Genomic DNA, 25,508 nt, shown 5'->3' with positions numbered 1-25,508 from the left:
TTAACATGCATTATTTATCTTTATTATATACAGAAGTAAATTGGGGCTCTTCTACACAGGCTCTTTACTATATTAATGCCTTAGACAGCGCTCTGGCATTAACTACAGTGGAAGACCATGTGAAAAACTTCAGGTAAGATTTCCAGTGAACAGTAGAATAGCTTATTCTGAATAAGTACATCACCCAATTAAATACAACCTCTTTCTTCCTCCTAACAGACCACAGTGCATAGCATTAACAGGAGCTCCTATGATCAGGCCTGCTCTGCTAGACATCACACATACTTTCACAAAGAACAACGGGCTGTGCATCTGTTGTGAAGTGTACACGGTAAGGTCAACTCATATAAATCTGAAAATTCAGCACCAGTGGGTGCTGAAGATCTCCATTACACATTCCACTCTCACTTGGCACACAATGTTCCCACTGGTGCTGACGGGTGTCTGTGCAGACCATGAAAGAGGTTTGCACTGAGAATGAATTTTGTCATAAGTCTTGACAAGAAAGCTATCGGCTGATACAGAGCCTGCTGGTAAATGCCTCATTGAGATGCATTTCAGAGTTCATAGTAGACGGACCAAAAAATGGTTTGATAAAAATAAAGCATTACAAGGAAAGATTTTTTTTAAACGGACACAGCAAGGCTTAAAAAAAAACCACCCCAAAACCAACAAAAAACAAAACTTGAAGTATTATAGTGCAAGAGTCAAATTACCCAGGTTCTATTTTCAGCTTTGTCACTGATTTGCAGTGTTGGGGTTTGGCAAGTAATTCAGCTCTCTCTGCAGTGGTTTCTCCAAAACTGTAACAATGCTAATTTTGAGGATAAACATGCCCTTCTGAGATCTAGAGAGAGGAGCAAAGTATATTTCTAGTTATAAATACATAAGAAATTATGTATCTTAAAGGATGAAGATCTAGTCTTTCATTAGGACAGAACAAAAATAGATGGGTTTGTAGTGTGGAAGAGAAAATGTATTTTAAATATTACAACAACTTTTTAATTTTGAGAGGAAAAAAACCAGCTCATGGCACCAAATGGGGCTACAGAATCTAACTAATGGAGTCAGTCCAGGCAAGATAACGCACTCCTCTACAGGAGCGTAGGATTAATTAATTCGATGCTGCCACATTGCAGAAAGGCAGTACAGAATATCTATGTATGATTCTTCCCAAATCAAATGAATCTATGAAGAGCGAAAGGTCCTAATTCTTCTCTACTGTAATTATTGTTAGCTTTCCCACTGCATTCAGTAAGCATAGAATCAATCCCAACAAGATCCTAAGACTATGCAGCTTCCTAAAGTTGAGTTTCAGCAAGTTTTCTGAATTCTTAGGCATGTCTCTCTAATATTAGTACTTTTTATGGTGAACTGAGATTTCTTTCCTGTCTATACAAATACCTAAGTCTATTTTGTTAGAGCAAGCATTTTAATTTTTTTTTTAATTATTATTTCTTCAGCAACTTAAGCTAGATTTAATTTGGTTGGTAATAAAAGCGTGACACAATGAACCCTTGTGATTTGCAAAATTGTGGCAAAAAGTGGATGATAAAATTCCTAGGGACCATGTTGAAGAGCAGCCTACAACATATATCATAACAAATACAGCAAGACTATTTAGCAATAAATGTAATGCCCAGCATATTTTGCCTCAAAAGCTCACATGCTGCTAGCTATGCATAAAGTTTTGAGACACTGTGCCAGACAGAATATCTTCCATTCCTTTTTCCCAAAGGGCAGCAAGAAACTTTCCAGGAACATGGTGATAGATAGTTCAGAGATAGGTAAAATAAATATGAACATAAAGATGATTTTGAAGTTATTTGTCTCTGTTGGCTTGAACACTCTGAGTTTCTAGTAAAAAGGGCTATTCTGCTTTTACTCCCTACCTTCACGTAAATATTTTTGCAAGGTTAGTCTTCAGTCTGCAAATTCACTGGACTCCTTGTACAATTGCACAAACACTAACACTGATACAAGGGAGCAGCAGTGAAGGACACAGGCTATTATCTGATAGAAGGTTGGGACTGTCTCCTTGGACAGCAGAAACATACTGTGCAAGCCAGTTGTGAAACTATCTTCAGGCACTCTCCTTAGAGAGACTGGGAAGAAGCGTAAGACTTTTTTCTCCTCTCCTTTCCCACAAGGGAACTTCAATCTTATTATTTGACTTACTATTCCCAGCTCTTCACACTACTCTTCCAACACCCAGGATCAAACTCTTCTGAAGTTATGCCCATTAAATCCAAACAAACTCCAGTAAATTTACTATCACCAAAGAATGTAGCATGATCTCATTAGAGAAGATCACATGGACTCTCCCATCCTTCCCCATATACTTCCCAAATAGCCATAAGGAGTTCAGAAACATACAAGAGGCACAACACCTGAGTGAGCATCAACCCAGCCTACTTTTATCAGGTCAAAACTCACTTTTTTAATATATAATACTAATGAAAAAGGCAAGGATAAAAACATGACATATGAAATCTGCCAGGTCATTTCACAGCTTCCTTCTCAATGGTATTTTTCTGGATTTTAGATGGAACTAGCTGGAAAATCTATTTTGACAGCCTTGCCTCTTTTTCTAGCAGCCAATGCTAATTCACTGAAAGTAAATGTATTGCAGTTATTTCTACATCTATATAAATGTAGAGTACATCCCATTTTCTTCCAGGAAAGCAAAAAAAAAAAAAGTTTCAGTAAGGCTGAAAAGTTTTGAAAGAAGGACACTGGTTTTACATTCAAAATCACCGTTTAGAAATTGATTTTGAATTAAGTGATCCTTTCCACACATTTCATTTTGGAGAGAATTTCTTTCAGTTTGGGTCTTACACTGTTCTTCAATGGGAAATAAATTTTGAGCTTACAGTATTTACTATGAAGAAAAAAAATCTAAATCTCCCTCAGCTCTATTTTAACCAGTTTCCCAGCTTAACAGAAGAAGCTACCATATACTAACTTACTTTAAATGCAAAAGATATAAATATGGATTTTGAAATAGTTTCCTGAGCAGGAGTTTACCAAGCCTTCCTAGTTTTATATTATAGGAAACTTCTACCAATTTCTCTAGTTATCTGTTCCATTAGAATGAAAATTGCAACTTGCCAGCATCCTCAAAAACATTAGAAATTCTAAAAAGCGCAAAATGAAACTCTGCAGCAAACTAAAGTTCAAAACTATCTGTTTATAACAAACCAAACTGGTAGCACTTCCCATGTTTGGCACACAGAAATACTCACTGGATTCCAAGCACTTCCAAGCCAGCTCTATTCTTCTGGCACGTCCAGTTACTGCTTCTGTCTCTGATGTTGCTGGACATGCTCCCACAGTTTATAATTCTGCTCTTCTATCCTGCCTTGGAAAGCAAAGACTACCTGTCCAGTCCAGTAACACTAAAACCAGTATTTGAGACTCTTGAGTGTCCCTCTCAGAGTTTCATCTTCACTGCAGAAGCTCTGGACTGATTCAGCTTCCTAAAGACAACATGAAAGGGAATAAACAAAGCCTAGCAAACCTTAAACTCAAACTAAGGAGCACAGATTTTTTTTTTTTTTAAATCAATTAAATTCCAGATACATGCTTCCCAAAGTTATCTCAATCTTTCTAAAAGCCATGCTTGCAGACTTGACATTTTCCCTGGGCCTAATCTTTTGGGGACCCACTGCCAGCCCATTCTCTACTGTCAAGTCAGTGTGTCATGTCTTGTGACTTAGATACACACATGGATTTTTGTCTCATTAAATTACCAGATGACCACTGGAAGAACCTGATGACAAAGCCATTTGCATCTTCAATTGTATGGCAACAACCCTTTTCTCTTACTAATAGTAGATAGGAGCTTAACCATATATATTTAGATCTGCTGAGACTTGTTTACGTAGTCAAGTCAGGGAGGGACTTTATTCACTCTGAGATGCTTCATCATACCTTAGATATTTTTCTAAGATGTTACAATCCATAGTAGTCCTTCTTTCTGTCAGAATCACTATATTTAAGTGGCATTAACAGCCTCAGCCCTCTCAAACAGAATGTGAATTATGTTAGCAGCACAGTTCTTTTCAAAAATGCTGAATCTCTGTGGACCCTTATTGGAAATGTATTTTTCTGACTCTCTCTATTCGCTCCCACAGCAGACTAGGTAACTCCTTCAAAATCACTGTGTGATGTATAATACAAAGCCTTCTTAATAATATTTTATTGTATCATGCAGGGACCACGCAAGCTGTGTGTTAAGGAGATGAACAGTGGCATGGCAAAAAAGCAGGCCTGGCTCACAAAGAACAAAAGAAAAGCCTTTTATGCGGCAGTAGCAGCTGACAGCTTCAGAGATGGAGTCAGAAGTCTACTTCAGGTAAGCTTTTTGTTTACAGAACACACAGAAGAGCATTACATCAAAGCATCCCTTTATGTAAAGCATTACTGTTTACTCCTTAAGACGTCCTATGTATATATGGATAATGTTATAAACAGAAAGGGCATTCTGGGGGTACATGTATATTATTTTACAGGTTATTTCATAAAGAGATCTAGTTCTGGGCTATGGAATTATGACACAAGGCAGACTGATTCTCTCCTAAATGAACAAGATACTATTATTAAAAAAGAGAGGCATCTACAGGGCAACATATGAATGTCTCTGCAGCCAACACTTGATACACTTCAAAGCAATTCTATTGTTTAGTATTATGCAGCATATTAAATATCTGAGAATATTTTTGCATTAATTGAAAACTGAAAATGTGTAATATACATTTTCTGCAAACAGATAGAAGGCCATCTAAATAAAAGAGTCTGCAATATTTTTATATTATTCCAAGAATACAGCAGATCATTTCCAACAGTCCATTTAAAACGGCCTTAATGAAGGCACAGAGGCTCTATTTTCATATTTCCCCATCTCCCTCTCTCTCTCACTTATACGAATATTTAAACATACAGGTACTGAGGCAAAATGTAGAGAAAACTCCCATCCTTTGCACAAAATACACTGCTGAAAAGACATAAGTGCAAACTGAGACAGTAGGAGATTGACTGAAATACCTGGGTAAGTCAGGTCCTCCAGGTTCAAGGTAGCCTACCAGGACTCTTTGTACACTTACTGAATGGGCAGTACAATTGAGCAAGATGAAATATTATTAATAAAGATCCCTTTGTTCTATCAAAGCCTCACAAGGACACTTCATCTTGGGTTTATACATTGTCTCAGCAGGAGATCCTTTTGATGTTTTTGAGAACTGTTACCATCTAATGATCTCTTCCTTTCCATTACAACTTAAACACTATTGCCAAAGTCAGCTACTGGACCACAAATAATTCCCTTCCAGCAAACAGAAGGATAACCATATTATCATTATTGTAACCTAAGGACACCTGCATTCCTTTGCCAACCAATCATCCATTTCAATGTAAATAGTGCAGATGTATCAGTGCTACTCAAAAAAAAACCCCACCAAGGTTCCAACAGTTTTTACCTATTTTCTTTTTGCTAGTAGTAGAAATTAGCAAGTGTAACAATGTGATGAGCTGGTGTATTTGTGGGTCTCCTCCTGAAGGTTCCCAATACATTTATTATCTATAAAAATTAGGTTAGCTGAATCCAGATCTGACAACCCTTACTTGTTCAGGTTTTAGCATCCAGGCCCAGTTTTGAAGGCAATCTAATATCTTGACAAACCATTTATTCTTCCTGTTTATAAAATGTAATTCTATCTATAAAGCATGACACCTAATTTTGGAAAATCTTTTTGGAAAGAAACCAGCAAACAGCAACAGTTTCTAAGTGCAAGGCAAAAAAATTATTCTTAACAGGATGTGCCTTCTCTGTGTATCTGGGCTGTTTTAAGAGACTTCAGACCCAGTTCATCTGTTGATAAAAGCTTTATGCCATTATGTTAGAATAAGCATACATAAAGTGCTTGAACTCTCTCTTGATTCCAAGTTATTGAACCGTTTTAATGAGAGCATGTCAGAAGAAATGCAAATGAATGCTAATTTAGCAAAACTACACTTCTGTCATCTAAAATTATTTATAGTTGGAATGATTTAGAGCTAATCTTTCTGCTTTCTGCAAGGGTATGAGCATGAAGGACATTCATGAAATGCAATCTAGTTATATGTGTCTCCAGAACATTATTTCAGTTATCTTTTGCCATTACTTTTCATTTACAGTAAAAGCATGTGTGTGTACCTTCTGAAGCAGTGTTTTAATATTGTTAGGCCTCAGGCTTGGGTCGAATGAAACCAAATACCTTGGTGATTGGATTTAAGAAGGACTGGAGAAATGCCACTGCCACGCAAGTTGAAAACTATGTGGGCATTATACAGTAAGTCACAGTTCAGCATCTCCTTTTTTACTCCTCTTAGACCAGATTTATACAGCATTTCCATACAGAATTTGACATGTAGAAACAAGGTAAGAAAATACCTACAAATCTGGGTTCACACATGGCGAGCTCTGTAACAGAAGCTTCTGCCCATTAAAAAAGGCTCCTTGGCTTCACACACCTAGCAAGACCTGCTTAGCAAACACCTGGCACCGTCAGAGCTGATGTGGCTTGACAATGCTTCATAAAGAAGCTGCACTGCTGTCAGCAGTGCTTTTGCAGAACTGCATTTTCCCATTTTTAGTGGGCAGGAGCTCAGAGAAAAACAACCCTGATGTACATACTTAGGGAATAAGAGAACATCATGGAATTCTTCTTTTAAGCCTAGGAGACAGAGGAAGAGCCTTGCTTCAAATCTCATGTGTGCCTAAGGCTCAGCAGCTCTGTGGGTTGGGATTTAGCTAGGAAACAGTCATTCAGAAACAGGCTTCTCATAGATTCTTGCTCAAAATTCACCTGTAAAGCTGAAGCAAGTTAAAGAACAACAAAACCCACCCCAGCTTTGTTATTTCCTCAGAAAAAGGAGAAAAAAAATTACCCAATGGCAGCCTAGTTCATAAAAAGTATTGTGAGAAACACTCATTTCAGGAATAGCCTATCTGTTCCCATGCCAAATGATACCCTTTTTTTAAAGCAGGGAAGAAAGTTGGTAGTACTTTACTTAATCTTGGGCAATTCCTTCTGCAATTTTACCCAGAGCAGCCAAGTACATGGCAGTAATACCTCCCTGTGAGCACTAACACTTTTACTGATCTGCTTAAAGTAGCCTTCCTCATCAACATGCAAGATATGAAAGGATATTTATTCTTTTTCTTTCTTTTCAGCGATGCCTTTGATTTTGAGCTTGGCATGATTATAGTCAGAATTAGCCAAGGATTTGATATATCTCAGGTCCTCCAGGTTCAAGGTATGTGGCAACTCAATAGCTGAATATCTATGCTGGTTACGTGCTCAGCACGGGAAGGAATCTGACCAATGCTTTTAGAGTCATCGTCCGGTTTCTAGAATAGTTCCTACACCCATAACTTCTACAGTTCTTCCTTGCTTCTGCAGTTTCAGTACTGCCCAAAATACTTGTCGAAGCACTGGCAGTGACAGGAGGCCAAGCCTCACACATTAAGGGGCTCTGCACACCAGAGAACTCCACTCCCAAAGCACTTCCAGCACAGGCACAGACTAAAGCAGTAAAATCATGCTGTGCCACAGCAACCAGTCACTCTGCAGCATGTTTCCTTCCTGCTCTTGGCACATCTTCCTCCCTCTGCCTACCCGAGATCTCTGGGACTGGCAGGAATCAGGAAGCTGCACTTTTGGTACCACCTCTATGGAACGTTGGGGCCCAGAATGTTCCCACCCACGCAAAACTCTGGAACCCACGGGAAACATAGTTCTCTTTTTCACTTTTTTGTTCATTCTTCCTTAGGTTAGCAGTGCCTTTCTCGGGGGCAGAGGGAAAATCTTCCACCATGCCACAACCATTCAGGGAGACATACCATGTGGGTGGAAAAGGTAGAGGGAAACAGAGCGTGCAGTCAAGCTAAACCTAAATGAAGGGCTTCCAAAAGCCATGTACAATGGTGGCCTTCATTTTTCCTTTTCCTCTTTAGGACACAGAGGTCTTACTGGTTCCTCAGGTACCCTGGGGAGGGAATGATTCCATATAAAAATCCCATCAGAACAATTCTCTACGTTTTCAGTACAATAATTTTCCCACTTCTCATAAGCTTGTCCACTTGAGCAGACAGATGCAGCCTAAACCTGGACATTACTCCTAGCATCCCTTGTCGTCCCCACCAGACAAATGTTTTGTGTTATAAATGAATTAGATAAAATCTATAGACAAGGAACATAGGCAGGCATAAAAAGAATGGCGACTCTTTGCTGCCGCCTGCTGTAAATCTGCCTCCAGCTTCTACCCAGTTTCCCAGAGAAACGCAGACCACGCTCAGAACTGCTGGGGAGAACACCCAGAAAGGACATAAGTCCCTTAGCTAATTAAAACCAAAATTAACTCCCCATTAAAAAGGACGAATTCTAGGATGAGGCAACCTTCAAAAGCAGATCATCTCTCAGAATTGAAAGGCGCCAGGGACTCCTTTAAAGAAACAAGGGTAGATGAATATTCACCTAGCAGACTGGCAACTTGATGTGCATGGAGAGCTACAGGGCAAAACCATGGGGACATAAGAAAAAATTCCAAACTAATCATGCTTTTTTTTCTCTCCCCTATTGATACCTGAAAGAGATCTGCCTCTTTGCATCTTCTGAGCAGTCAGTTTCTGACTTACATCAAGCAGTCATTAGAACACCAGTGAAATTACGGCAAATACCAACTTTGCATTCTTACAAACTAGCAAATGTTCTCCAAGTGTTAAAACATAAGGAATCAGAAAGAATTAGGAACGCCGGGGGGGGGGGGGGGGGGCACAACCCTCAAATACGTGGAAATGTTTTGAAGCAGATACAAAGTCTCTGTACTGGAAAAACGGAAATTTTCGTTTTGAGAAACCATTAAATTAGTGACTATCATCATGTCTAATAATCAGAAGCACATGGCTGTCATGGATTCTAAAGTAAAAGAAATTATATTCTTTTCTGTTGGCAACTGAGTGTGCCAACAGAGCTAACAATGTCTAGATAGTGAGAGTTTGGGGTGTTTTTTTTAAATATGTCTTAAATAAATTTACCTCACTCTTAGTTCATGTATTACTCAAATAGAAGTTTCCTTATGAAAAAAGCTTTCTGCAGGCAAATGCCTGGATCATATTAATTAGTGCCTCACCATAATATATTACACAATAACACGTGGTACCTTCTTCTTAGCAAAAGTCCAATATTGCTAAGATGAAATTGTTCTTTTACATTACTGAATTTACAGAATTGGTCAGCTAAATCTTACATCTTTGCAGCAAATGCTGAAAAAATTAAAACATTAAAAATATTTCAGCATGGAAACTGATCGCATGTTCAGGATCCTTACATATTTCTGAGAATCTCAAAGTCCAAAGCCATGTGACCTTGTTCTTAGAATAGGGACCCAAGGGCTAGAACTCAATACCTCAGCTTTCTCACTTTAGGAAAACAGCTTTTGGGGAAAGAAACCAACCAAACAAACCCACAAACATAACTCAATAAATAGTATCTCATGTATCTATTAAAATACAGTAATACCGAATTTGATCTGGAAAAGGAAATCTGAGGGCAGCTGAATAGCACTTTAGTACACACCACTGCTGTAGGCATGGACACCCTAAGTTAGGGCTTCCAGATATGAACTCAGCTTCCTTCTCCCTATTGGTTTGCAAGGAAAAAACATTTTAAAAGAGGTTTTTCCTCCCGGCAGCTTTACATCATGTATAAAGTACTACAACAGCAACTACATCACTGCCATTATTTCAGTAAGTGATTTAATTTAAAATAGAAAGTGATGTGTTAACAGTTCCCTTACTTTTTGCAATATACAGAGGAATTCGAGAAGCTGGAGCAGGAAAGATTGGCACTGGAAGCTACCATTAAAGAAAATGATTTTGAAGAAGGAAAAAGTGGCATCTGTGGATTCTTCAGAAAAGCCAGCTCATTCAATTTCTCAAAACATGAAACAAAAAAGGGTAAGTTCCAAAATGACAACTTCTTCCTGACCCTTCAATGCATCACATTTTCACCAATGTGCAAACTGGACTTTGACTCTAAGCCAAAAAACACAGAAGCCCCTGTAGCAGGACCTACCCTATGCAAAGCTGTTTGGGTGGCCACAACCATGTAATGCAAAATAGAGTGAGCATCCATTGCTGGTAGGACACGCTACCTCATACAACACAACCAATTTGCACACACACCCCCCCCACACACACCCCCCGGTCATTTGCTAGATGAGCTCAGCTTCTGTTGAATTCTATTTGTCAAAAATAGCACATGGTTATTAAAGTTTGAGGAATACAGGACAAGTTGGGTTTGGTTTTGTTTGTTGTTTTTTTTTTTTTTAATAAGGTGTTTTCAATTTTTAAACAGAGGCCTTTTTTCCTCCTCTTTAAAAGAAAACAGGAACATATGCACAATATTCAGGGAACAAGCAATCTCACTTTACTCAGTATATACACACACACGCACAAACTCAATACCCAGCTGAAAAACAGGTAAAAACAGCACTACTGCTCTATATTCTAAGCATAATTTCATAAAAATGCACAAATGAAGGTGGTAAAAGTACTGAAAGTACATATACAGAATGCTGTCAAGTAACTAATTAACACATAACTTAAATGTATAGGTGATGAAATCGAAATTACATTTCAAATATAGTAAAATGATGCAGAAATACAGACAGAATTAAAGGTATTATTTCACAGTTGCTAGGCTGTAATGATAATGACCCACCTGAAGCCATGCTTGTACGCAGACAAGTATTTTCAGAATTTTCACCTGCAGAGACTATTACATCTGGCTGTGCATGCAACTCCCACAGGTATCAAGAAGATCTACAGACTGAAAACATAAAATGTCATTATTCTTTACTTAGCAGACTTCAGTTCATTTTGCAAGCTTCAGTAGAATATATTTTTATAACAAATACCACAAGAATGTGCACCCCTTTTTCAACTACCCTTTTCGATTTAGTTCAGAAAGGCATAAAGGAAATATGTATTACACACTTTGGCTCTATATATGAGACAGATGATGTTAATAAATATCCCTGCCTCTCTGTTTTGCTTATACATTCATCCTCCCCAGAGTTGTTGCATCTTCCAGCATAGATGTAGAGGAAAGCCAATAACTGCTTTAGAACTATCCTGTCCACACTCTAGAAATACAGGAAAACTAAACAAAGCATTTTCAGAACCTAGCAGATCAGAGTAAAACCTCTGAAGAAGCCTGTTTGCTCCATTTAAAATACTGCTCTGACACCACCTCTTTGAAATCATTGAGAGAGAAGCAGTAATAAAGCCACAGGCTTCAAAAGATAGAATGAGAGAAGATATTGTTAGTACACAGGCAAGACTGTACCTTTTAAAGCCAGCCAAGCAAACAGCAAGAATCAAAGTTTATTTTCAATTAACAATCATCCTCTCAAGCATAGGGAAGCTGCCATGTACGCTTATGTTTTCTGCCTTCTAGGCTTAGCTTCACCCGTGCTCTCGATGTACCCTGTTAGCTCTCTTTGTCCACCATTACTGTGCATTTCAGGCAGCTCTGTATTTTACAACAGACAGCTGAGCTTGTAAATAATGCAAAATAATGCCATTTACTTCCAAAATCTATCAGATATTTCCCAATTGCTTTTTAAGGTCCCAGTGAATTTTAGGTTAACTAAAAAGATCCAGAGAACAAATAATGAGATAACCCTTTTCAAGATGTTATAATCTAGTGACAAAGTACTACACAAGCTTTGGTTTCTGTGTGTATTTGTATATTAAAAGTCCGTAGCATCTGCACTGTAAATTTTTTCAGATTTAAAGCATAGAAATTATGTCAGAAAAGTTCATTTTCCTGAAGCTTTCTCTCCACTTGACTCCCTAAAGCTACTTGTTGCCTCACTTGTCAGAAATCCTTCCATATTTCTTTCTCATTACAGAGAGTACCATTAACACAATACAGTCAATGCATGTGGGTGAATTCAATCAGAAGCTGCTAGAAGCCAGCACTCAATTTAAAAAGAAGCAAGGAAAAGGTACAATTGACATTTGGTGGCTGTTTGATGATGGAGGTAAGGAATTTGAGTAAGAACTGCAGGGAGAGAGATTTCTGTGCTAGCAAATATAAAAACAGGCTTGGGAACTTGCACAAAACTGTTTTCTTTTAACAATACATAGTCAATTTTCTGTCTGGTTTAAATGTTTTAAGATTAACTTACATCCAACACTGATGAAGTGAAGGATGGAGTTTCTATCATGCAATGCACTAATTTGATCTTGCAATTTTATATGTTGTTCCAGGTCTAACAATCCTGATTCCTTACATTCTAACTATCAGGAAGAAGTGGAAAAATTGTAAATTAAGGATCTTCACTGGAGGAAAAGTCAATAGGATTGAAGAAGAAAAACTAGTGTAAATATAACTATATTTGTCTCACTGTTTAAGGAGTTTGAATTGATGCTGAATATAATGCATATAGAGCAGGAAGCTGGGAATTTCTCAGCACAACTGATTTGTTGTACTGTGGGCAGCATGAAAAAAAATTATATACTTGACAGGAAGGTGTTGAGGTTCTGGCATAGCCCTCAAGGCTCAATGTAAATGGCAATTACCAAAGGAAACTCACATCCAGCAATTTTTGCCATTAACAGCTCATATTCCCTTCTCTAAAAAGAGTGGTCTGCACTCTGTAATGAGAATATAATTAGTTTTATGGGATTTACATGAGGTTGTCCAGTTAACAGTAAGTGAAATTGCACATGAAGCTTCTCATATGCAAATACCACAGACAGATAGCTCACATAAATGTGATTAACCATGGTAAAATGTAAAGAAGTTAAAAAGCAAGTTAATCAACTCTAAGACCAAGTTGATTTGACTTAGCCTTTTAAAAAAAGTCTAGATTTCATAATTATCATTAGCCTTCAAGCAAATGAAAGGTACTAATATAAACTTATTTTCATCATCACTCTATATAGGACCTTTCCTTCCAAAGCACTTTACACACTAGAGGCACAGCCATTTCACCACTGGTAGAAGCAGGCCAATTTGCAATGGAAGTCAGTAACTGCTTAACAAAGAGCAGCAGCACCATGTAGCAAGTTAAAAACAACATATCCAACCAAAACTCTAGTGGAAAACAAGCACGATGGATGCAAGGACAAGAGTTAGAATTTAGCCAGCACCACTAGGATTATGACACAGTGCCTCAGAAAGACAGCTGCCACAGGGATGCTCCCTTAAGCTTTTGCTTTCACATAAAACAACCTTTACTGCACTGTGGCTCAGTCAGTTGTAAGGGTTACCCTAAAGTTAACATACTTCTGTAGAAGAGATCCACAAGTGTTTGTACAAACTGTTCTTATTGTTGGGTAAAAAAAGCCTTACAGCTGCTCAAGGACCTGCAGGGAAGCGTTCTCTCCTCCCTGTCCAGAGTCTGCCCAAGCTTGGCTGTTCAGGACCACAACTGGCTCCTGGATCTAAGCACTCAAGTCACCAAATTTTACTAGGAGGAAGCCGGAGGTTTTGACATCAAATGGGATTTGTCAAAACATGACAGATCTTCACAGAGGCGGTTCTGGCACCTGCATGCACTGCTTGTCCTACAAAAGCCAGAGCGAAGAGCATGGTCAGTACAGTTAGCAATGATCTAGTTTGTCTCCAAGAAAACAATATGTGTATGTATTTCTACCTAAACACTAGCTTTCCTCAACAGCACATTCTACCCACCACACACAGAAGCCTTCAAAGACACAAATCCAGAGGCCGGGTGGTTATTGAATACCCTAGGTAGATCTAATACAACAACATCCAAGTATAATTTCATCCATTGTATTTGCAATTCAGAAACTAAATTTACCTGGACTTTTGCTAATATGTAATTCCCCAAATATCAAAACCTTTCTACAGAAGTTGAGACTTTGCTCTTTCAGGTGTTCAAAACAAGGATTGCCCCAAGGGACAACATTTATATAAGCAGTATATTGTTCTTTTATAAAAAAGAACAAATACATTCTCAGGTCATAAGCAAATATATATTTCTATCATGGTTTGCTCCTAGGAACTGTCTCACCTTTTCAAATTCCAGACCTTACATACCAAAAAAAAAAAACCCCAAAGCCAAAACAAACACACTAACCCCAAAACAAAAAACCCCACCAAGTTCCCAACCATGCTTCAACCAAAGGCAAAAACCAACCTAACTAAACCTGCCTAACCTCAGCACAAACACACACAAAGCTATAAACTACTCCTCCTGTGAATTGGGGCAGAAAAGCAAAGTGTTCTCTTTTATGAGAATATGTAAAGACAACCTGTGAGTAGATCAATACAAATTCATAAATGAAACAGATTCTTTAAGTATTGCATATCAATGTACCCAACCAAATTTTCACCAACACATACACCACCAGTGTTGTACACACTCCACACATAGAATTCTGATTATAACAGAATAATAAAAGCCTTCTCTAAGTATTACAGAATTCTGTCCTACTATATGTTGAATATTTTTCCTTTATAATTCAAGCCTTTGCAAATACTTAAAGTACCATTTTTTCCCAAAATGTAAACAACCTTTCCTCTGTTTGCTACTCATTTCCATTTTTTGTAATTTTCATCGATCATCAGTTAAATGAATTATACTACAGCAATCACATCAATCCAGTTCTGTAATTGGAAACTGAAACACTAAAGCATTTAAAGTAATTTGTCATATAGTTAAAGATAATGAGACAACTGCATTTGATATCTTAACTCATTTATGAGTGCTCTTTGATGCAAGGCACTCAAATATAGTGATAAAATGTTCTTTCTTTTGTTTTCAGGATGGCTTCACTTCTAAGCAAATTCAGAATAAAATTTGCTGATATTAATATCATTTGTGATATCAATATAAAGCCCAACAAAGAGAGGTAAGAAACATTACCAAAATTCATTATTTAGCAGCCAGCCTTTATCAAAAGCTTGTTTCTTTTATGTTCAGCATTAAAAAAAAAAAAAACTGCAAAGAACAACACTGTCACTTCACTGCAATCATTTTCTAAGTACCTAGAGCAGGAAAAAGAAAAGAACCTTTTAACAATCACAACTGAAAGGTTCAAAACTATAGGCAGCCTTTTTCTTTATGTTGTAATGATATGACTTAATTTTAATAAAGACTAATTAGACACCATACTTACAAGCAACTAAATTTAACAGACATTTTATGATGGCTTTTCATATCTCTTTAGGTTGCAATAGACTTCCCTTCATCACATTATTCAGTCAGTCACAATTCTCTTGTAAACTCACCATCTCTGCCAACTCAGCCTTCTGGATTTTACCATTAATTCATTAACTTAACATTTTTCTGGCCAAACATAAGCATACTTCTCCTTTCCCACGAGGACGATATTGTAATACTCTCCTATCACTCAATTATAATGAAGGTCCAATGTTTTTAAAAAACTAACTTATCTCCTGAATTGATGCTCTTAGGCAGAGTTTAAGAAGTTGGTAAAACAGTGCTCAGGAAGCTCCATCTCCAACTGTATTAGCTAAAAAAAAAATAAAATCTTCAAGTCATTGCTTTCTAAAACATATCTCTATAGAAATCACCTATTTCTTCTGCTTTATATAGACAAAAGTATGTAGCAAGTTGCTCAGGGAATAACTGAATCCTAACTCAATTCACAATATTTCTCTTGGTCTTAAAGATCCTCTGAAAATGTTCTCATCTTGCTATGTTCTCTTCCATCCCATCCTTCACTCCCTTCTTGATAGGTCCATAGCTATTTCATAGTCAAAGAGTTCCTCTTCTCCACCCAAAGCCTTTCCTCTGAGTTCAAGTGCAATTTCAGGTTAGTCTCTTAAACCTTCTATGTCCTGTTTCTACACACACACACATAACTTTGCAAAAACAATATTAGATTCACCAGTGTTTCTACAGTGCATTGGAGATTTTGACTTAGGAAACGCAATTAAAGAACATAAAGATTTTATGACTAGATGCCTAAAGTCACTTATTAGTGCCCTCTTGATCTCTGAGTTAATATTTTTTTATTATACAAGAACTGTGTATAATAGTTCTCTTTTTTCCAGTACTATGCAGTGATTTTACATAAATAAAAGTTATCAAAAAATTCATATCTGGCATTAACATAAAAACCAAACACATTTGCTGCATCAGCACTATCGGAACACAACAAGTGAATATTGTGCCAGACACTTGCTAGACCACTGTATCTCTCTCCCAGCTGGCATCTCATTCATTTCACTAATAAGAGGATTATCACTTTTACATACTGAAACAGACACTAAGGTTGTTGACAAACTTCCCAGCAACTTAGCAACAACAACATTAAACGCTGCATGTCACGGCCTTTAACCCATCTCTTGATTTCCCGGCCACATAGCAAAGTCCAACCTGTGTCCAGCCCCCTGTTTGTTTCACTTCACAGTGAGGCCTGTCAGCATCAAGTGCTCATAAAAATACACTTACATTAATATAAAAGAAACTCCCTGAGGTCTCTGTGGGATGATAGAAACTTTCAACAAATGGGCAAGCAGGGAAGTACAGAAGGATGACAAGCTTGTCCAAATGATGACAGTCAAAAACCTCAAGAATCAAATTGAAATTTAGAGAGAAAATATGTGGAAAAGTTGGGAGTTGAACATAAATCTGAGCCCCCATATAGCAAAAAACCTACAGCATTTCCTTCAGCCCCTTGCCACAGATTTATATCACCTGTTTCGCCATTTCTTTAACACTATAACAGTAAAACTGTACCAGTCAGGTGCTGGAGCTGATTGCTGCAGGTAATGCTAAAACAATAATAAAAGCTCAGTATTTATGAGGAGACATATATTCATTGTTAACATTAGAACCAATATACTGCAGTTTGGAGTTACTGTAGAACTAATTTCAGTATTTTTGCTACAACCAGGAAAATGCAGAAAATTCTCTGCAACTATAATAGGCCAAATGCAGTGTTTAATTATCCTCAAATAACCTTTTAATTATCCTCAACCAACCCCAACATATTGAAGTGGCACAGATATAACTTGGGGCACAATGTAGCAAAGAATTGTTAAGGATTTTGCATGTTTTTCAGCCACAATTATAGTCAGTGGGGCCTGCTATACATAGTATCTGTGAATTAAGTTAGTGAGTTCATACCCTGCAGCAAGGCCTCCACTGTAATTCCTGTTTCAGCTGGAAGTTCTTTGAAGAGATGATTGAACCATATCGCCTCCATGAAAGCTGCAAAGATATAACAACTGCTGAGAAATTAAAGCGAGAGACACCATGGAAAATTACAGATGCAGAGCTGGAAGCATTCAAGGAGAAGGTAAAGCCTTGCCTACCTTTTCACATGTGTACCTTTTCTTACACTCCAGATGTTTGAAGCGAGTAGTAAGAAAATGTGAAATACCAGATATGGAATTAGAAATATGACACGTACAAACCTTTATTTGATATTTACAAATTGGATTTATATTGTAAACACTGCAGAGGTGTGTTATGATTGCATTATTCAGCACTTTGTAAGACACTGGCATGTTTACACAGTATTTTCCAGGCTGATGAGGAGTTCTGCCCACATCAGAGCCAGCCAAACGAAAACCACCTCTGAACGAGAAGCCACACAGTGCTGCACTGAGCCTAAGCTAATAAGATCTTCTGAGAGATTTATTAAATGGCTCCACTGTTTTAGAGCTTGAACCTCCTAAAGAGTGCAGTTCCAAACATTCACCACTTGGGAAATTGAGAACTGAATCCAGACCCTACAACTGGATCTAGAAATTTTTCCAAAGGCGCAATTTAACACGGATTCTTACCTCAATGGCAGAGTGAAGACTAAACCTGCCTACAACACAGGAGTTCTCCTGCAGTTCAGAAGCACTCTAAGGCTGGTGTTGGCTGATCCACTGGGTGAATTAGAGCCCAGGCTGCTCTTTAATTTTGTTGGAGCGTACCTTTTTAGCAATGAAGCGCCAAGCTTCATCAGGCCAGTGCCAAAAGTATACTGCAAACTCTTCCACCCTTAAGAGACAAGTTGTCCTGTAACTCACAGAGAATTAATCTAGCAATTTTATTTATGTTGGATTAACCTGAGTGCACTGAGAGTTTAGTTATCTCCATTTTATGGTGCCGGTAACTTCCTCAGCAGAGCAAGGATAGCGATTCTGAGCTCAGAGCCGCTAGAGGTCACAGCCTGACATATTAACATAAGCTGAAATCAATGGTGATTTAAGATAGCACACTATACACTACGGACTGTAGCAGCTGGGAAGCAGACTGACTGCTCACTGTATTACCCTTTTCATAGATTTGATAACCAGCATAAAGTTATGGTAGTCAGCTGTGGGCAGAAAACTTTTGAAGTACTCTCAGCATAAATCATCAAAACTTGGGAGTCAGAGCCCCTAGAACATATCAGTATAAAAGACAACAGGAACGTAATCCGAGATACCCACACTTGCGTGCAGAACAAGTGAGGTTACAACAGGAAAAAAAAATACATGATTAAGCTTGGTCTTGTCTAGGTCACTAACTAAGGAACGAGGAAAAAAACCTGTAAGTTGAAAGCAGTCAGCAATATGAAAATGCTAAATCTCTGTATAAAACAAGAACAGTAATAAAAAGTTTAGCTTACACACCTGAAAAGATATGCCCCTTATCTTCAGAAATAAGGCAGTTCTGGGAATCTTGCAAAGGACATTAGAACACATTTAAAATTCAACAGAGAAAAACCCTGGCAGCACAGATAAATGGTGATGTTATAGGATGACTCTCATGAGATAACAACTGGCTAAATTATGAGGATTCTTACCTATATAACATGTGTAAAAGAACAGCAAAATTTCTGTAGAGAAGGAAAATTTAAGGTCTGAATGGAGAAAAACCAGCTCTTTACCTTCTCCACGGAAAGAGAGAATAATTTATAAGACCAGTTAAGATACATCTATCTCCCACGCTGCCACCTCCCTGTACACAAACCCGCCCTGCTCTCTTGTTCCCTATGACTTGTGTTAAGTTATAAAAACTTTGAGGGCCTTAGCTTGACCATAAAGTAATCTTGGCCGAATCTCAAAGTAACAGCCATTTATGCAATTTGTAAAAGTCCATACAAATACACAATACATAAAGCAGCTATGTCTTACTCCAGACTCCCGGTCTCCTGTTTAAGAGAGGAATTTCTGGCAAGGTGCTCCTTTATACACTGATGTTCAGCCGTACTGGCATGGCAGCTGGAGACTTAAAAAATACATGATTTAACATGTTAACTGCCATCAAACAATAGCACAAAGGAGGTTCTGCACAGTTCCTATACTCAATAGCCAAATAAATACTTTAAAACTATGTCTGAACCAGCTCTGGTACGGTGTCAGTACAAAAATAATCCCCATCCCCAGGAAGTCTTACACAGTGGTAAAGAAGTCTGGCCCCCATGTAACTATACTAATCAAGAAGCATGGCTTAGCCTCATATTTTGTGATCCCTGTCACTCTGGACTGCAGAGCAGACCTGGCTTTCAATGCTGCCAAAGCAACAGTGGAAAATCTTGCAGGTAGTCGGTGGCTTAGAAGTCTGTAAGGCACCAGAACTGAGGATCACTAACCTAACTGATTTTTTTCTTTTCCCCGTTTTGTTTTAATCAGAGTTACCGCCAAGTCCGTCTGAATGAACTCTTACAAGAGCATTCGAGGGCAGCTAACCTCATTGTCCTGTGAGTTGCAAGATTTTGGTTCTGACTTAGAGAATCATCTAATGTGTAAAGGGATTCTGGACTAGAGCCCTCATTGAGGGCAAAAATAATCTTTTACATACCTTTTGAAGGACTTGCATCTGGACTGATGGTTCTCTGGGACTACACTGAACATGAATCTTTCCTGGTAGTTCTTGATGGCTTAAAACAAATCTCTGCTCATGAAAATGTGTCAGAAATGTAATCTTCATATCCAAATCTACATGTTGAGTGTTACACTTGCTTACTTACCTGCTGAAAATGCACATTTTCCTTTCTTTTCCCCCAACTATTAACAACTCAAAGTTAGAGAAAGGATTCTTTTAGTTTGCACATAACAAATGGAGTCATTAGCCAACATCTACTTGGAACTATATAAAACTGCATAAGGATTATGCAATTGCATAAAGAAAAAGAAGTCACCAATAATAATAATAAAAAGCCAATTTCAGAATCAATTTTTAGTTAGAGCCACATTTTTTTATACACAGCTTCAATAAATTAGTTAGTATTTGTGATACACAGATAAACCTCCTTAACTCTATTAATTCAGTCTCCAAAAAAGGACTGATGAGGTAATGTTTACCATAAATTGACTCATACTTTAAAACTCCCACCTCACAGTAATTACAGATCAGAAAATAAGATGATGGAATGCAAAACTATGCATGTACTGTATTTTTATCCTTTTTAAAAATCATATTATGTGTGGGTTTCATGACCCCAAAAATGCTTCTTTACCAGTTTAATGTTACAAACAAGCACAAGCAGTCCCTGTCCAGTACAACTAGCCCTGTTAATGGCACTAACCAGGTGAGCAAGAGTTTGCAAGATTAAGGCCTAATGGTAGCTTTGTGCTTTAAGATTAAAACAATCATGTAGTCTAATGATGAACAGAGTTGTATATGAACAGCTGATGTTTTCTACTCAATATTTAGTGAGATGCATGTTATCAGGGCTACCCCTGTCTTTATAATGTTAATTTTATTTTCTTCTCTGTCTAAACAGGAGTCTTCCAGTCGCAAGAAAAGGAGTAGTGTCTGATTACCTGTATATGGCTTGGCTAGAAATTCTCTCCAAGAACCTTCCTCCAATCTTAATGGTCAGGGGCAACCACAAAAATGTACTGACTTTCTATTCTTAGAAGAACATCAGTGCCTAGAATATCCCTTGCTTGACTTCAACACCTACATTTTTAATGGCAGTGATTTATTAAAGACAAACTTATCTAATACAGATCTAAAAATTAACTAATTGACAGAAATTTTTTCAAAAATCCAGAGCAACACAGTGAAAAATTAGACAAAAAAAAATGTAAATGGTCCTGCTGGTGTTACACTCCAGTACAGGCAAAAGAAGGAAAATCTACGTCCATATGTGTGTATATATATATATATCTATCTATCACATGAGACAGCAAATAATTTGAACACACACAGAAAAAATTCCACTAATTTTATAAGGTATTGAAAATGCTTTTGATATTTATCCTAGAAAGCCAAAATTAACCCCTTCAATACAAAATAGATTAAATCTATAAATAAATAATTCTTTCAAATTGCACTGTCATAGTTGCTAATAGACATACAGGAGGATTACAAGGAAACGCACCAGTTTGGAAGAGAGAAAAAAAACCTGTACAGTATCCATCAGGTCAAAGTTATAAATTGAGATAATGCAAGTAGAATACCTGTGATGCTGTTTAATTATAAAATTGCCAAATTAAGACCTATGCCTACAGCAGATGCTTTTACTTAAATTGTTCTGCTAATTTATATTAACTCAAATGCTTCTAATTAACTGACAAACAAAAAAGTTACATATATAAAAATGGACTATATATAACAAGACTTGATAATGAATTTTCAAGCTCTGACATGGAATGTATGATTGCAATAATTAAATGTGGTAAGTAAATTTCACAAAGAAATTAGTGACATACTAAGTATTCTGACAATTTTTGCTATGAATGTAGGGTTAATACAGTCTGACATTATACTTTGGGATAATATGTACAGTGATTTATGTGATTAGAAAACAATAAAAACTCCATTAGCTGAGTTGAATGCCTTATTTTTTGATTTATATAAAAAATTTCTCTTATTTTTAGATTTTTCTAAATAATATTCATTATACACTAACTTAAAATAAAAGAAATCCATTAAGTTGTGTAATTTCTCTATTTTCTATTCTGCAACATTATAGTACTTTATAATTTCAGCTGTCAATAAAAGCAGCTTCTCTTTTTAGCGGGGAAAGCTACATCATACCTGTAAGCATTATTTACATTAAAGGCTTTTAAAGAACACAGCTAATTTAATTACCGTAGTTCTGCAACTCCTTTGCAGACTTCAAGTGAAATCTAAGCCCCAGGAAAGCCAAGGGACCCTGAATTTCACTAAATGTTTATTTTAGAGCAGGCCTCGGCTTCCATCTTTGCTTGAATTATTAGAATTTAACTTGCGGAGGATCTAGCACTCCATCTCCAAAAATGACAAATATTTGATATTCATATTTTTCCAAGTTCAACAGCAGCAATTCAGCAGAACGTGGTAATGTCACCCAATAATCCATGTTTTATTCTCTCCATCTATTAAAGGCAGGATATGAAATACTGGTATTTTCTCATAATGTTCTTCCTCCGCTCCTTCTTACACTTTTACAACCAGGTTGAAGGATCATTTTGCAGTGTAACTGCATGACAGATATATGAGTTTCCTAAATATACTAGGCTTCCTGCACAGCTCTGAGCAAACCAAACCTCACATTCCACACCCGCAAAACAGGGAGATTATCCTCATCCTTCACAGTCATGTTAGCAATGATACAGGAGCTCATTACACGCTGTCAGGTCCTTCCACCTTTGTAGAACTGCAATGGCCACCATCTTTCCCACCTCACTTCAGACACCAAACAGGTATAATCTGCATGTGGTACCCAGGCAGGCAATGCAAAGAAAAAGAGTTTTTAGGGAGGCTCCGCTTAGGCCTTCTGTAAGTATGTTTCTTATCACAATCTGTGGAAGGAGCTGGGGGAACTGCACACCTACATTAAGCCTTTCAATTTTGTACATGAGTGTGGATTGTTTCCCAAATATTCCCAAGCACTGTAATTCTCAATCTACGGGGAACATCGACCCAAACTGATCCGGGGGACCTAAGGAGATCCAAAAAGAGGAGCACAATATGAACCAGCAATGGCACTTTGAATACTATTTGCACTTCTCTTTCACAAACACATTGCTGTGGGCATTGCAACAATAAATCCCAAGAGGTACGTTTCCAAATGAACAGCAATCAAAAACTAAGTACTAACATACATATCTCTGTAAAAATCCTTGCTTAGACTACAGTGATTAATTAGATAATGTATCCACACAACAATGTTATAACCAGCAGCACAAACTCTAGATGCACCAGTGCTTAACTACCTGAAAGCGTTACTTCCACAAATTCACAAGTAATTTCAACACACAGTTTCCTTGGAGCTTCTATTTCTTGTTCCTCACTATGATTTCTGAAGTCTGTGCATGACCAGTTTGGAGAGCATATTAATTATGGACTATCTTTAACTGCAACTTCTATTGCAAAATTTTGTTAGTCCACCCACCTCCTTTCCCACTCTGTAACAGACACTTCCTCTTTTATATAAATCATGCATAAAACAACTGCTTAATTTTAATCACCATGTTAGTAACTTAATTCTAATTACAAGTTTGCCATCTCTAGAAAAAATATGGCTCTAAAACTGTCTAGCACATTTTGAGATTGTATATCAGTACCAACTCCGCAGGTTTATATAATCTAGGGTTGATTTGATCAGCCACAACAAAAGCAAGCATAGATAAGGTGACCAGGGACATTAAAGTGTGAAAATACTGTTGCTATGAAGCAAGAACAAAGAATATTTTGAGTCTTCTTCAAAAGCCTAGGCATCCTGCACAGCTAAGCTTGTGCCAAAGGGCCTGTTAAAATGATCCACTACTGCTCCTCTCATCAGCGAATCTTACCTTTTCCTCCTAATGTTAGTGGGCCTCCAACAGGTATCACAGAAGGCATTTCATCGTAGTTCAGAGAATACATTTTCCTTAAATCTTTTTACAACCACTGGCAAGTTGCCGGTCTTGATCATATACCCCTAGGGCACAGTGCTTAGGAACTGTAATAAGTGTCCCCACCTACTGCTCCAGAACAGCATTCTTCCAACATGCCTTTCACTAGATTTTCAGTCCCCAACAGTGATTAGTTTTGGGGGGTTTTGTTTGTCTGTTAATTTTATTTTTAAATTAGCAACTCAACAGTACAAATAGAAAAGCTACCTAACCAAAAGGCATCACATTCAGAAGATAAATAGCTGCAGCTGCTCAAGCCACATTGTGCAAAGAGCATGCTACCATCATACTTCACACCCAAAGGAGTTCTCCACCTAATCATCATAATGACAAAGTACAAAGCTCCAGCCACTTGCATAGTAAATTTTACCAGTCTTAAACTTCTGCAATTTTCATCACATCTTCAAAAAGTCCTACCATAAGCCTTCCTGGCTAGGCAAAATATGACAGGCTGCCCTTCATGCTCAGAAAATCTGGATATTCCTCATCTTTTCCCTCTTTTTCTACGATTCCATGTGGTATTTCAAGATCTTCTTTAAGGCAAAAACAGTTTCAGTAACTGATTAGTAGTTTACAAGTAACAGACATGGCAACAGGTAACATGTAGATATGGGGCAAACAGCTACATCAGCTATTACTGACTCATTTAACTCCCCATACCTGTTTGTAACCTCCCCTCTGGCAGAGGTGCCCAATTTATCAGCAAAGCTGGGAGAACAGAATTTGAGGAACCCTCAACCTCTTCAGCTTGAAGTTCAGCAGTCTTCCTCAAGCTGCTCCTTCAGGTAGTTTGACTATCACGGGACTTCAATGAAGTAACTGAGGATCACTCCTACATCCTTCTCACTCTCCCCTATTACCAGATTGTAACTTTTGTCAAAGGGGCAATAAACCCTTAAAGTGCTGCAGCTGTTTTCCAAATGAGTGACTCAGCCCTCAAGTTACAGGTGAGGAAAAGCAAGGCTTTGTAATAGTGCAGTTCAGCATACATCAAAATGCTGTTTAAACATCTGTTCATTCTGGTACCTGGCCGGCACAGCCCCTTGGCAGGTACATAGCCCATCGAGGCTGCGTGGCCAGTGCTGCTGAGGGGACACCTTGCACTGGCCTTGACTCTGCTAGGAAAAGTGGAAAACGTAGCTGTGCCATTGCAACAACAAACAAATACAGCAAGTTTTAGCTCACACTCCCCACAAATAACAAGAGCAGTAACACACAGTCACGCCATGGCTGGAATTTCATCAGAGGAAATTCAGTTTCAAACAAAATAAGCACTAAGGTTGTTCTGGAACAAAGTAAAAAGCAATGGCAAAATTCCACAGCCCCCACACTGTACAGCAAAACACAAAATCAAAAATAGAGCTTCATTATAAACACACGCCCTCACAGGAGCCTTTTAAATTACAGACCTTAATCACTGTGAGAGAGACAGCTGTTCTAAGTGAGACTGCGGTGAGCAATCTCTCTTTTAAAGCCACAGCTTTCTTCTAATAAAAATGCTCATTCTGACACCAAAACTTCAGTGGGAAGAATTTTATGGGTTCTTATCCCTGAAAGAAGCTCTATGTTTCCTTCTGTAGACAACAAAGCAGCCTCTACTCCTACTCTCAATCTAGGTAAAAGGCAGATAATTTCATTTTCTCTCAC

At 37.8% G+C, this 25,508-nt stretch overlaps 1 protein-coding gene across 2 annotated transcripts in view; it reads left to right on the top strand.

The window, feature by feature from the left end:
* The window catches only part of SLC12A1 (solute carrier family 12 member 1), a 47,986-nt gene extending 27,092 nt beyond the window's left edge, over positions 1 to 20,894 (top strand). For both annotated transcript variants that reach the window (XM_075043969.1, XM_075043968.1), the window contains exons 15-26: positions 34 to 133; positions 220 to 331; positions 4,217 to 4,357; positions 6,223 to 6,329; positions 7,214 to 7,296; positions 9,854 to 9,997; positions 11,959 to 12,090; positions 12,320 to 12,431; positions 14,846 to 14,932; positions 17,215 to 17,350; positions 19,665 to 19,732; positions 20,759 to 20,894. In XM_075043969.1, the coding sequence (XP_074900070.1) occupies positions 34 to 133; positions 220 to 331; positions 4,217 to 4,357; positions 6,223 to 6,329; positions 7,214 to 7,296; positions 9,854 to 9,997; positions 11,959 to 12,090; positions 12,320 to 12,431; positions 14,846 to 14,932; positions 17,215 to 17,350; positions 19,665 to 19,732; positions 20,759 to 20,894 (1,358 nt within the window). The remainder of the gene's footprint in view (positions 1 to 33; positions 134 to 219; positions 332 to 4,216; positions 4,358 to 6,222; positions 6,330 to 7,213; positions 7,297 to 9,853; positions 9,998 to 11,958; positions 12,091 to 12,319; positions 12,432 to 14,845; positions 14,933 to 17,214; positions 17,351 to 19,664; positions 19,733 to 20,758) is intronic.
* Positions 20,895 to 25,508: the final 4,614 nt, after the last annotated feature.

The sequence above is a fragment of the Buteo buteo genome, chromosome 13 (assembly GCF_964188355.1).
Source record: "Buteo buteo chromosome 13, bButBut1.hap1.1, whole genome shotgun sequence".
Classification (NCBI taxonomy): Eukaryota; Metazoa; Chordata; class Aves; order Accipitriformes; family Accipitridae; genus Buteo; species Buteo buteo.
The sequence above is the reverse complement of the archived record's forward strand: the minus strand, read 5'-3'. Positions and strand labels throughout refer to the sequence as shown.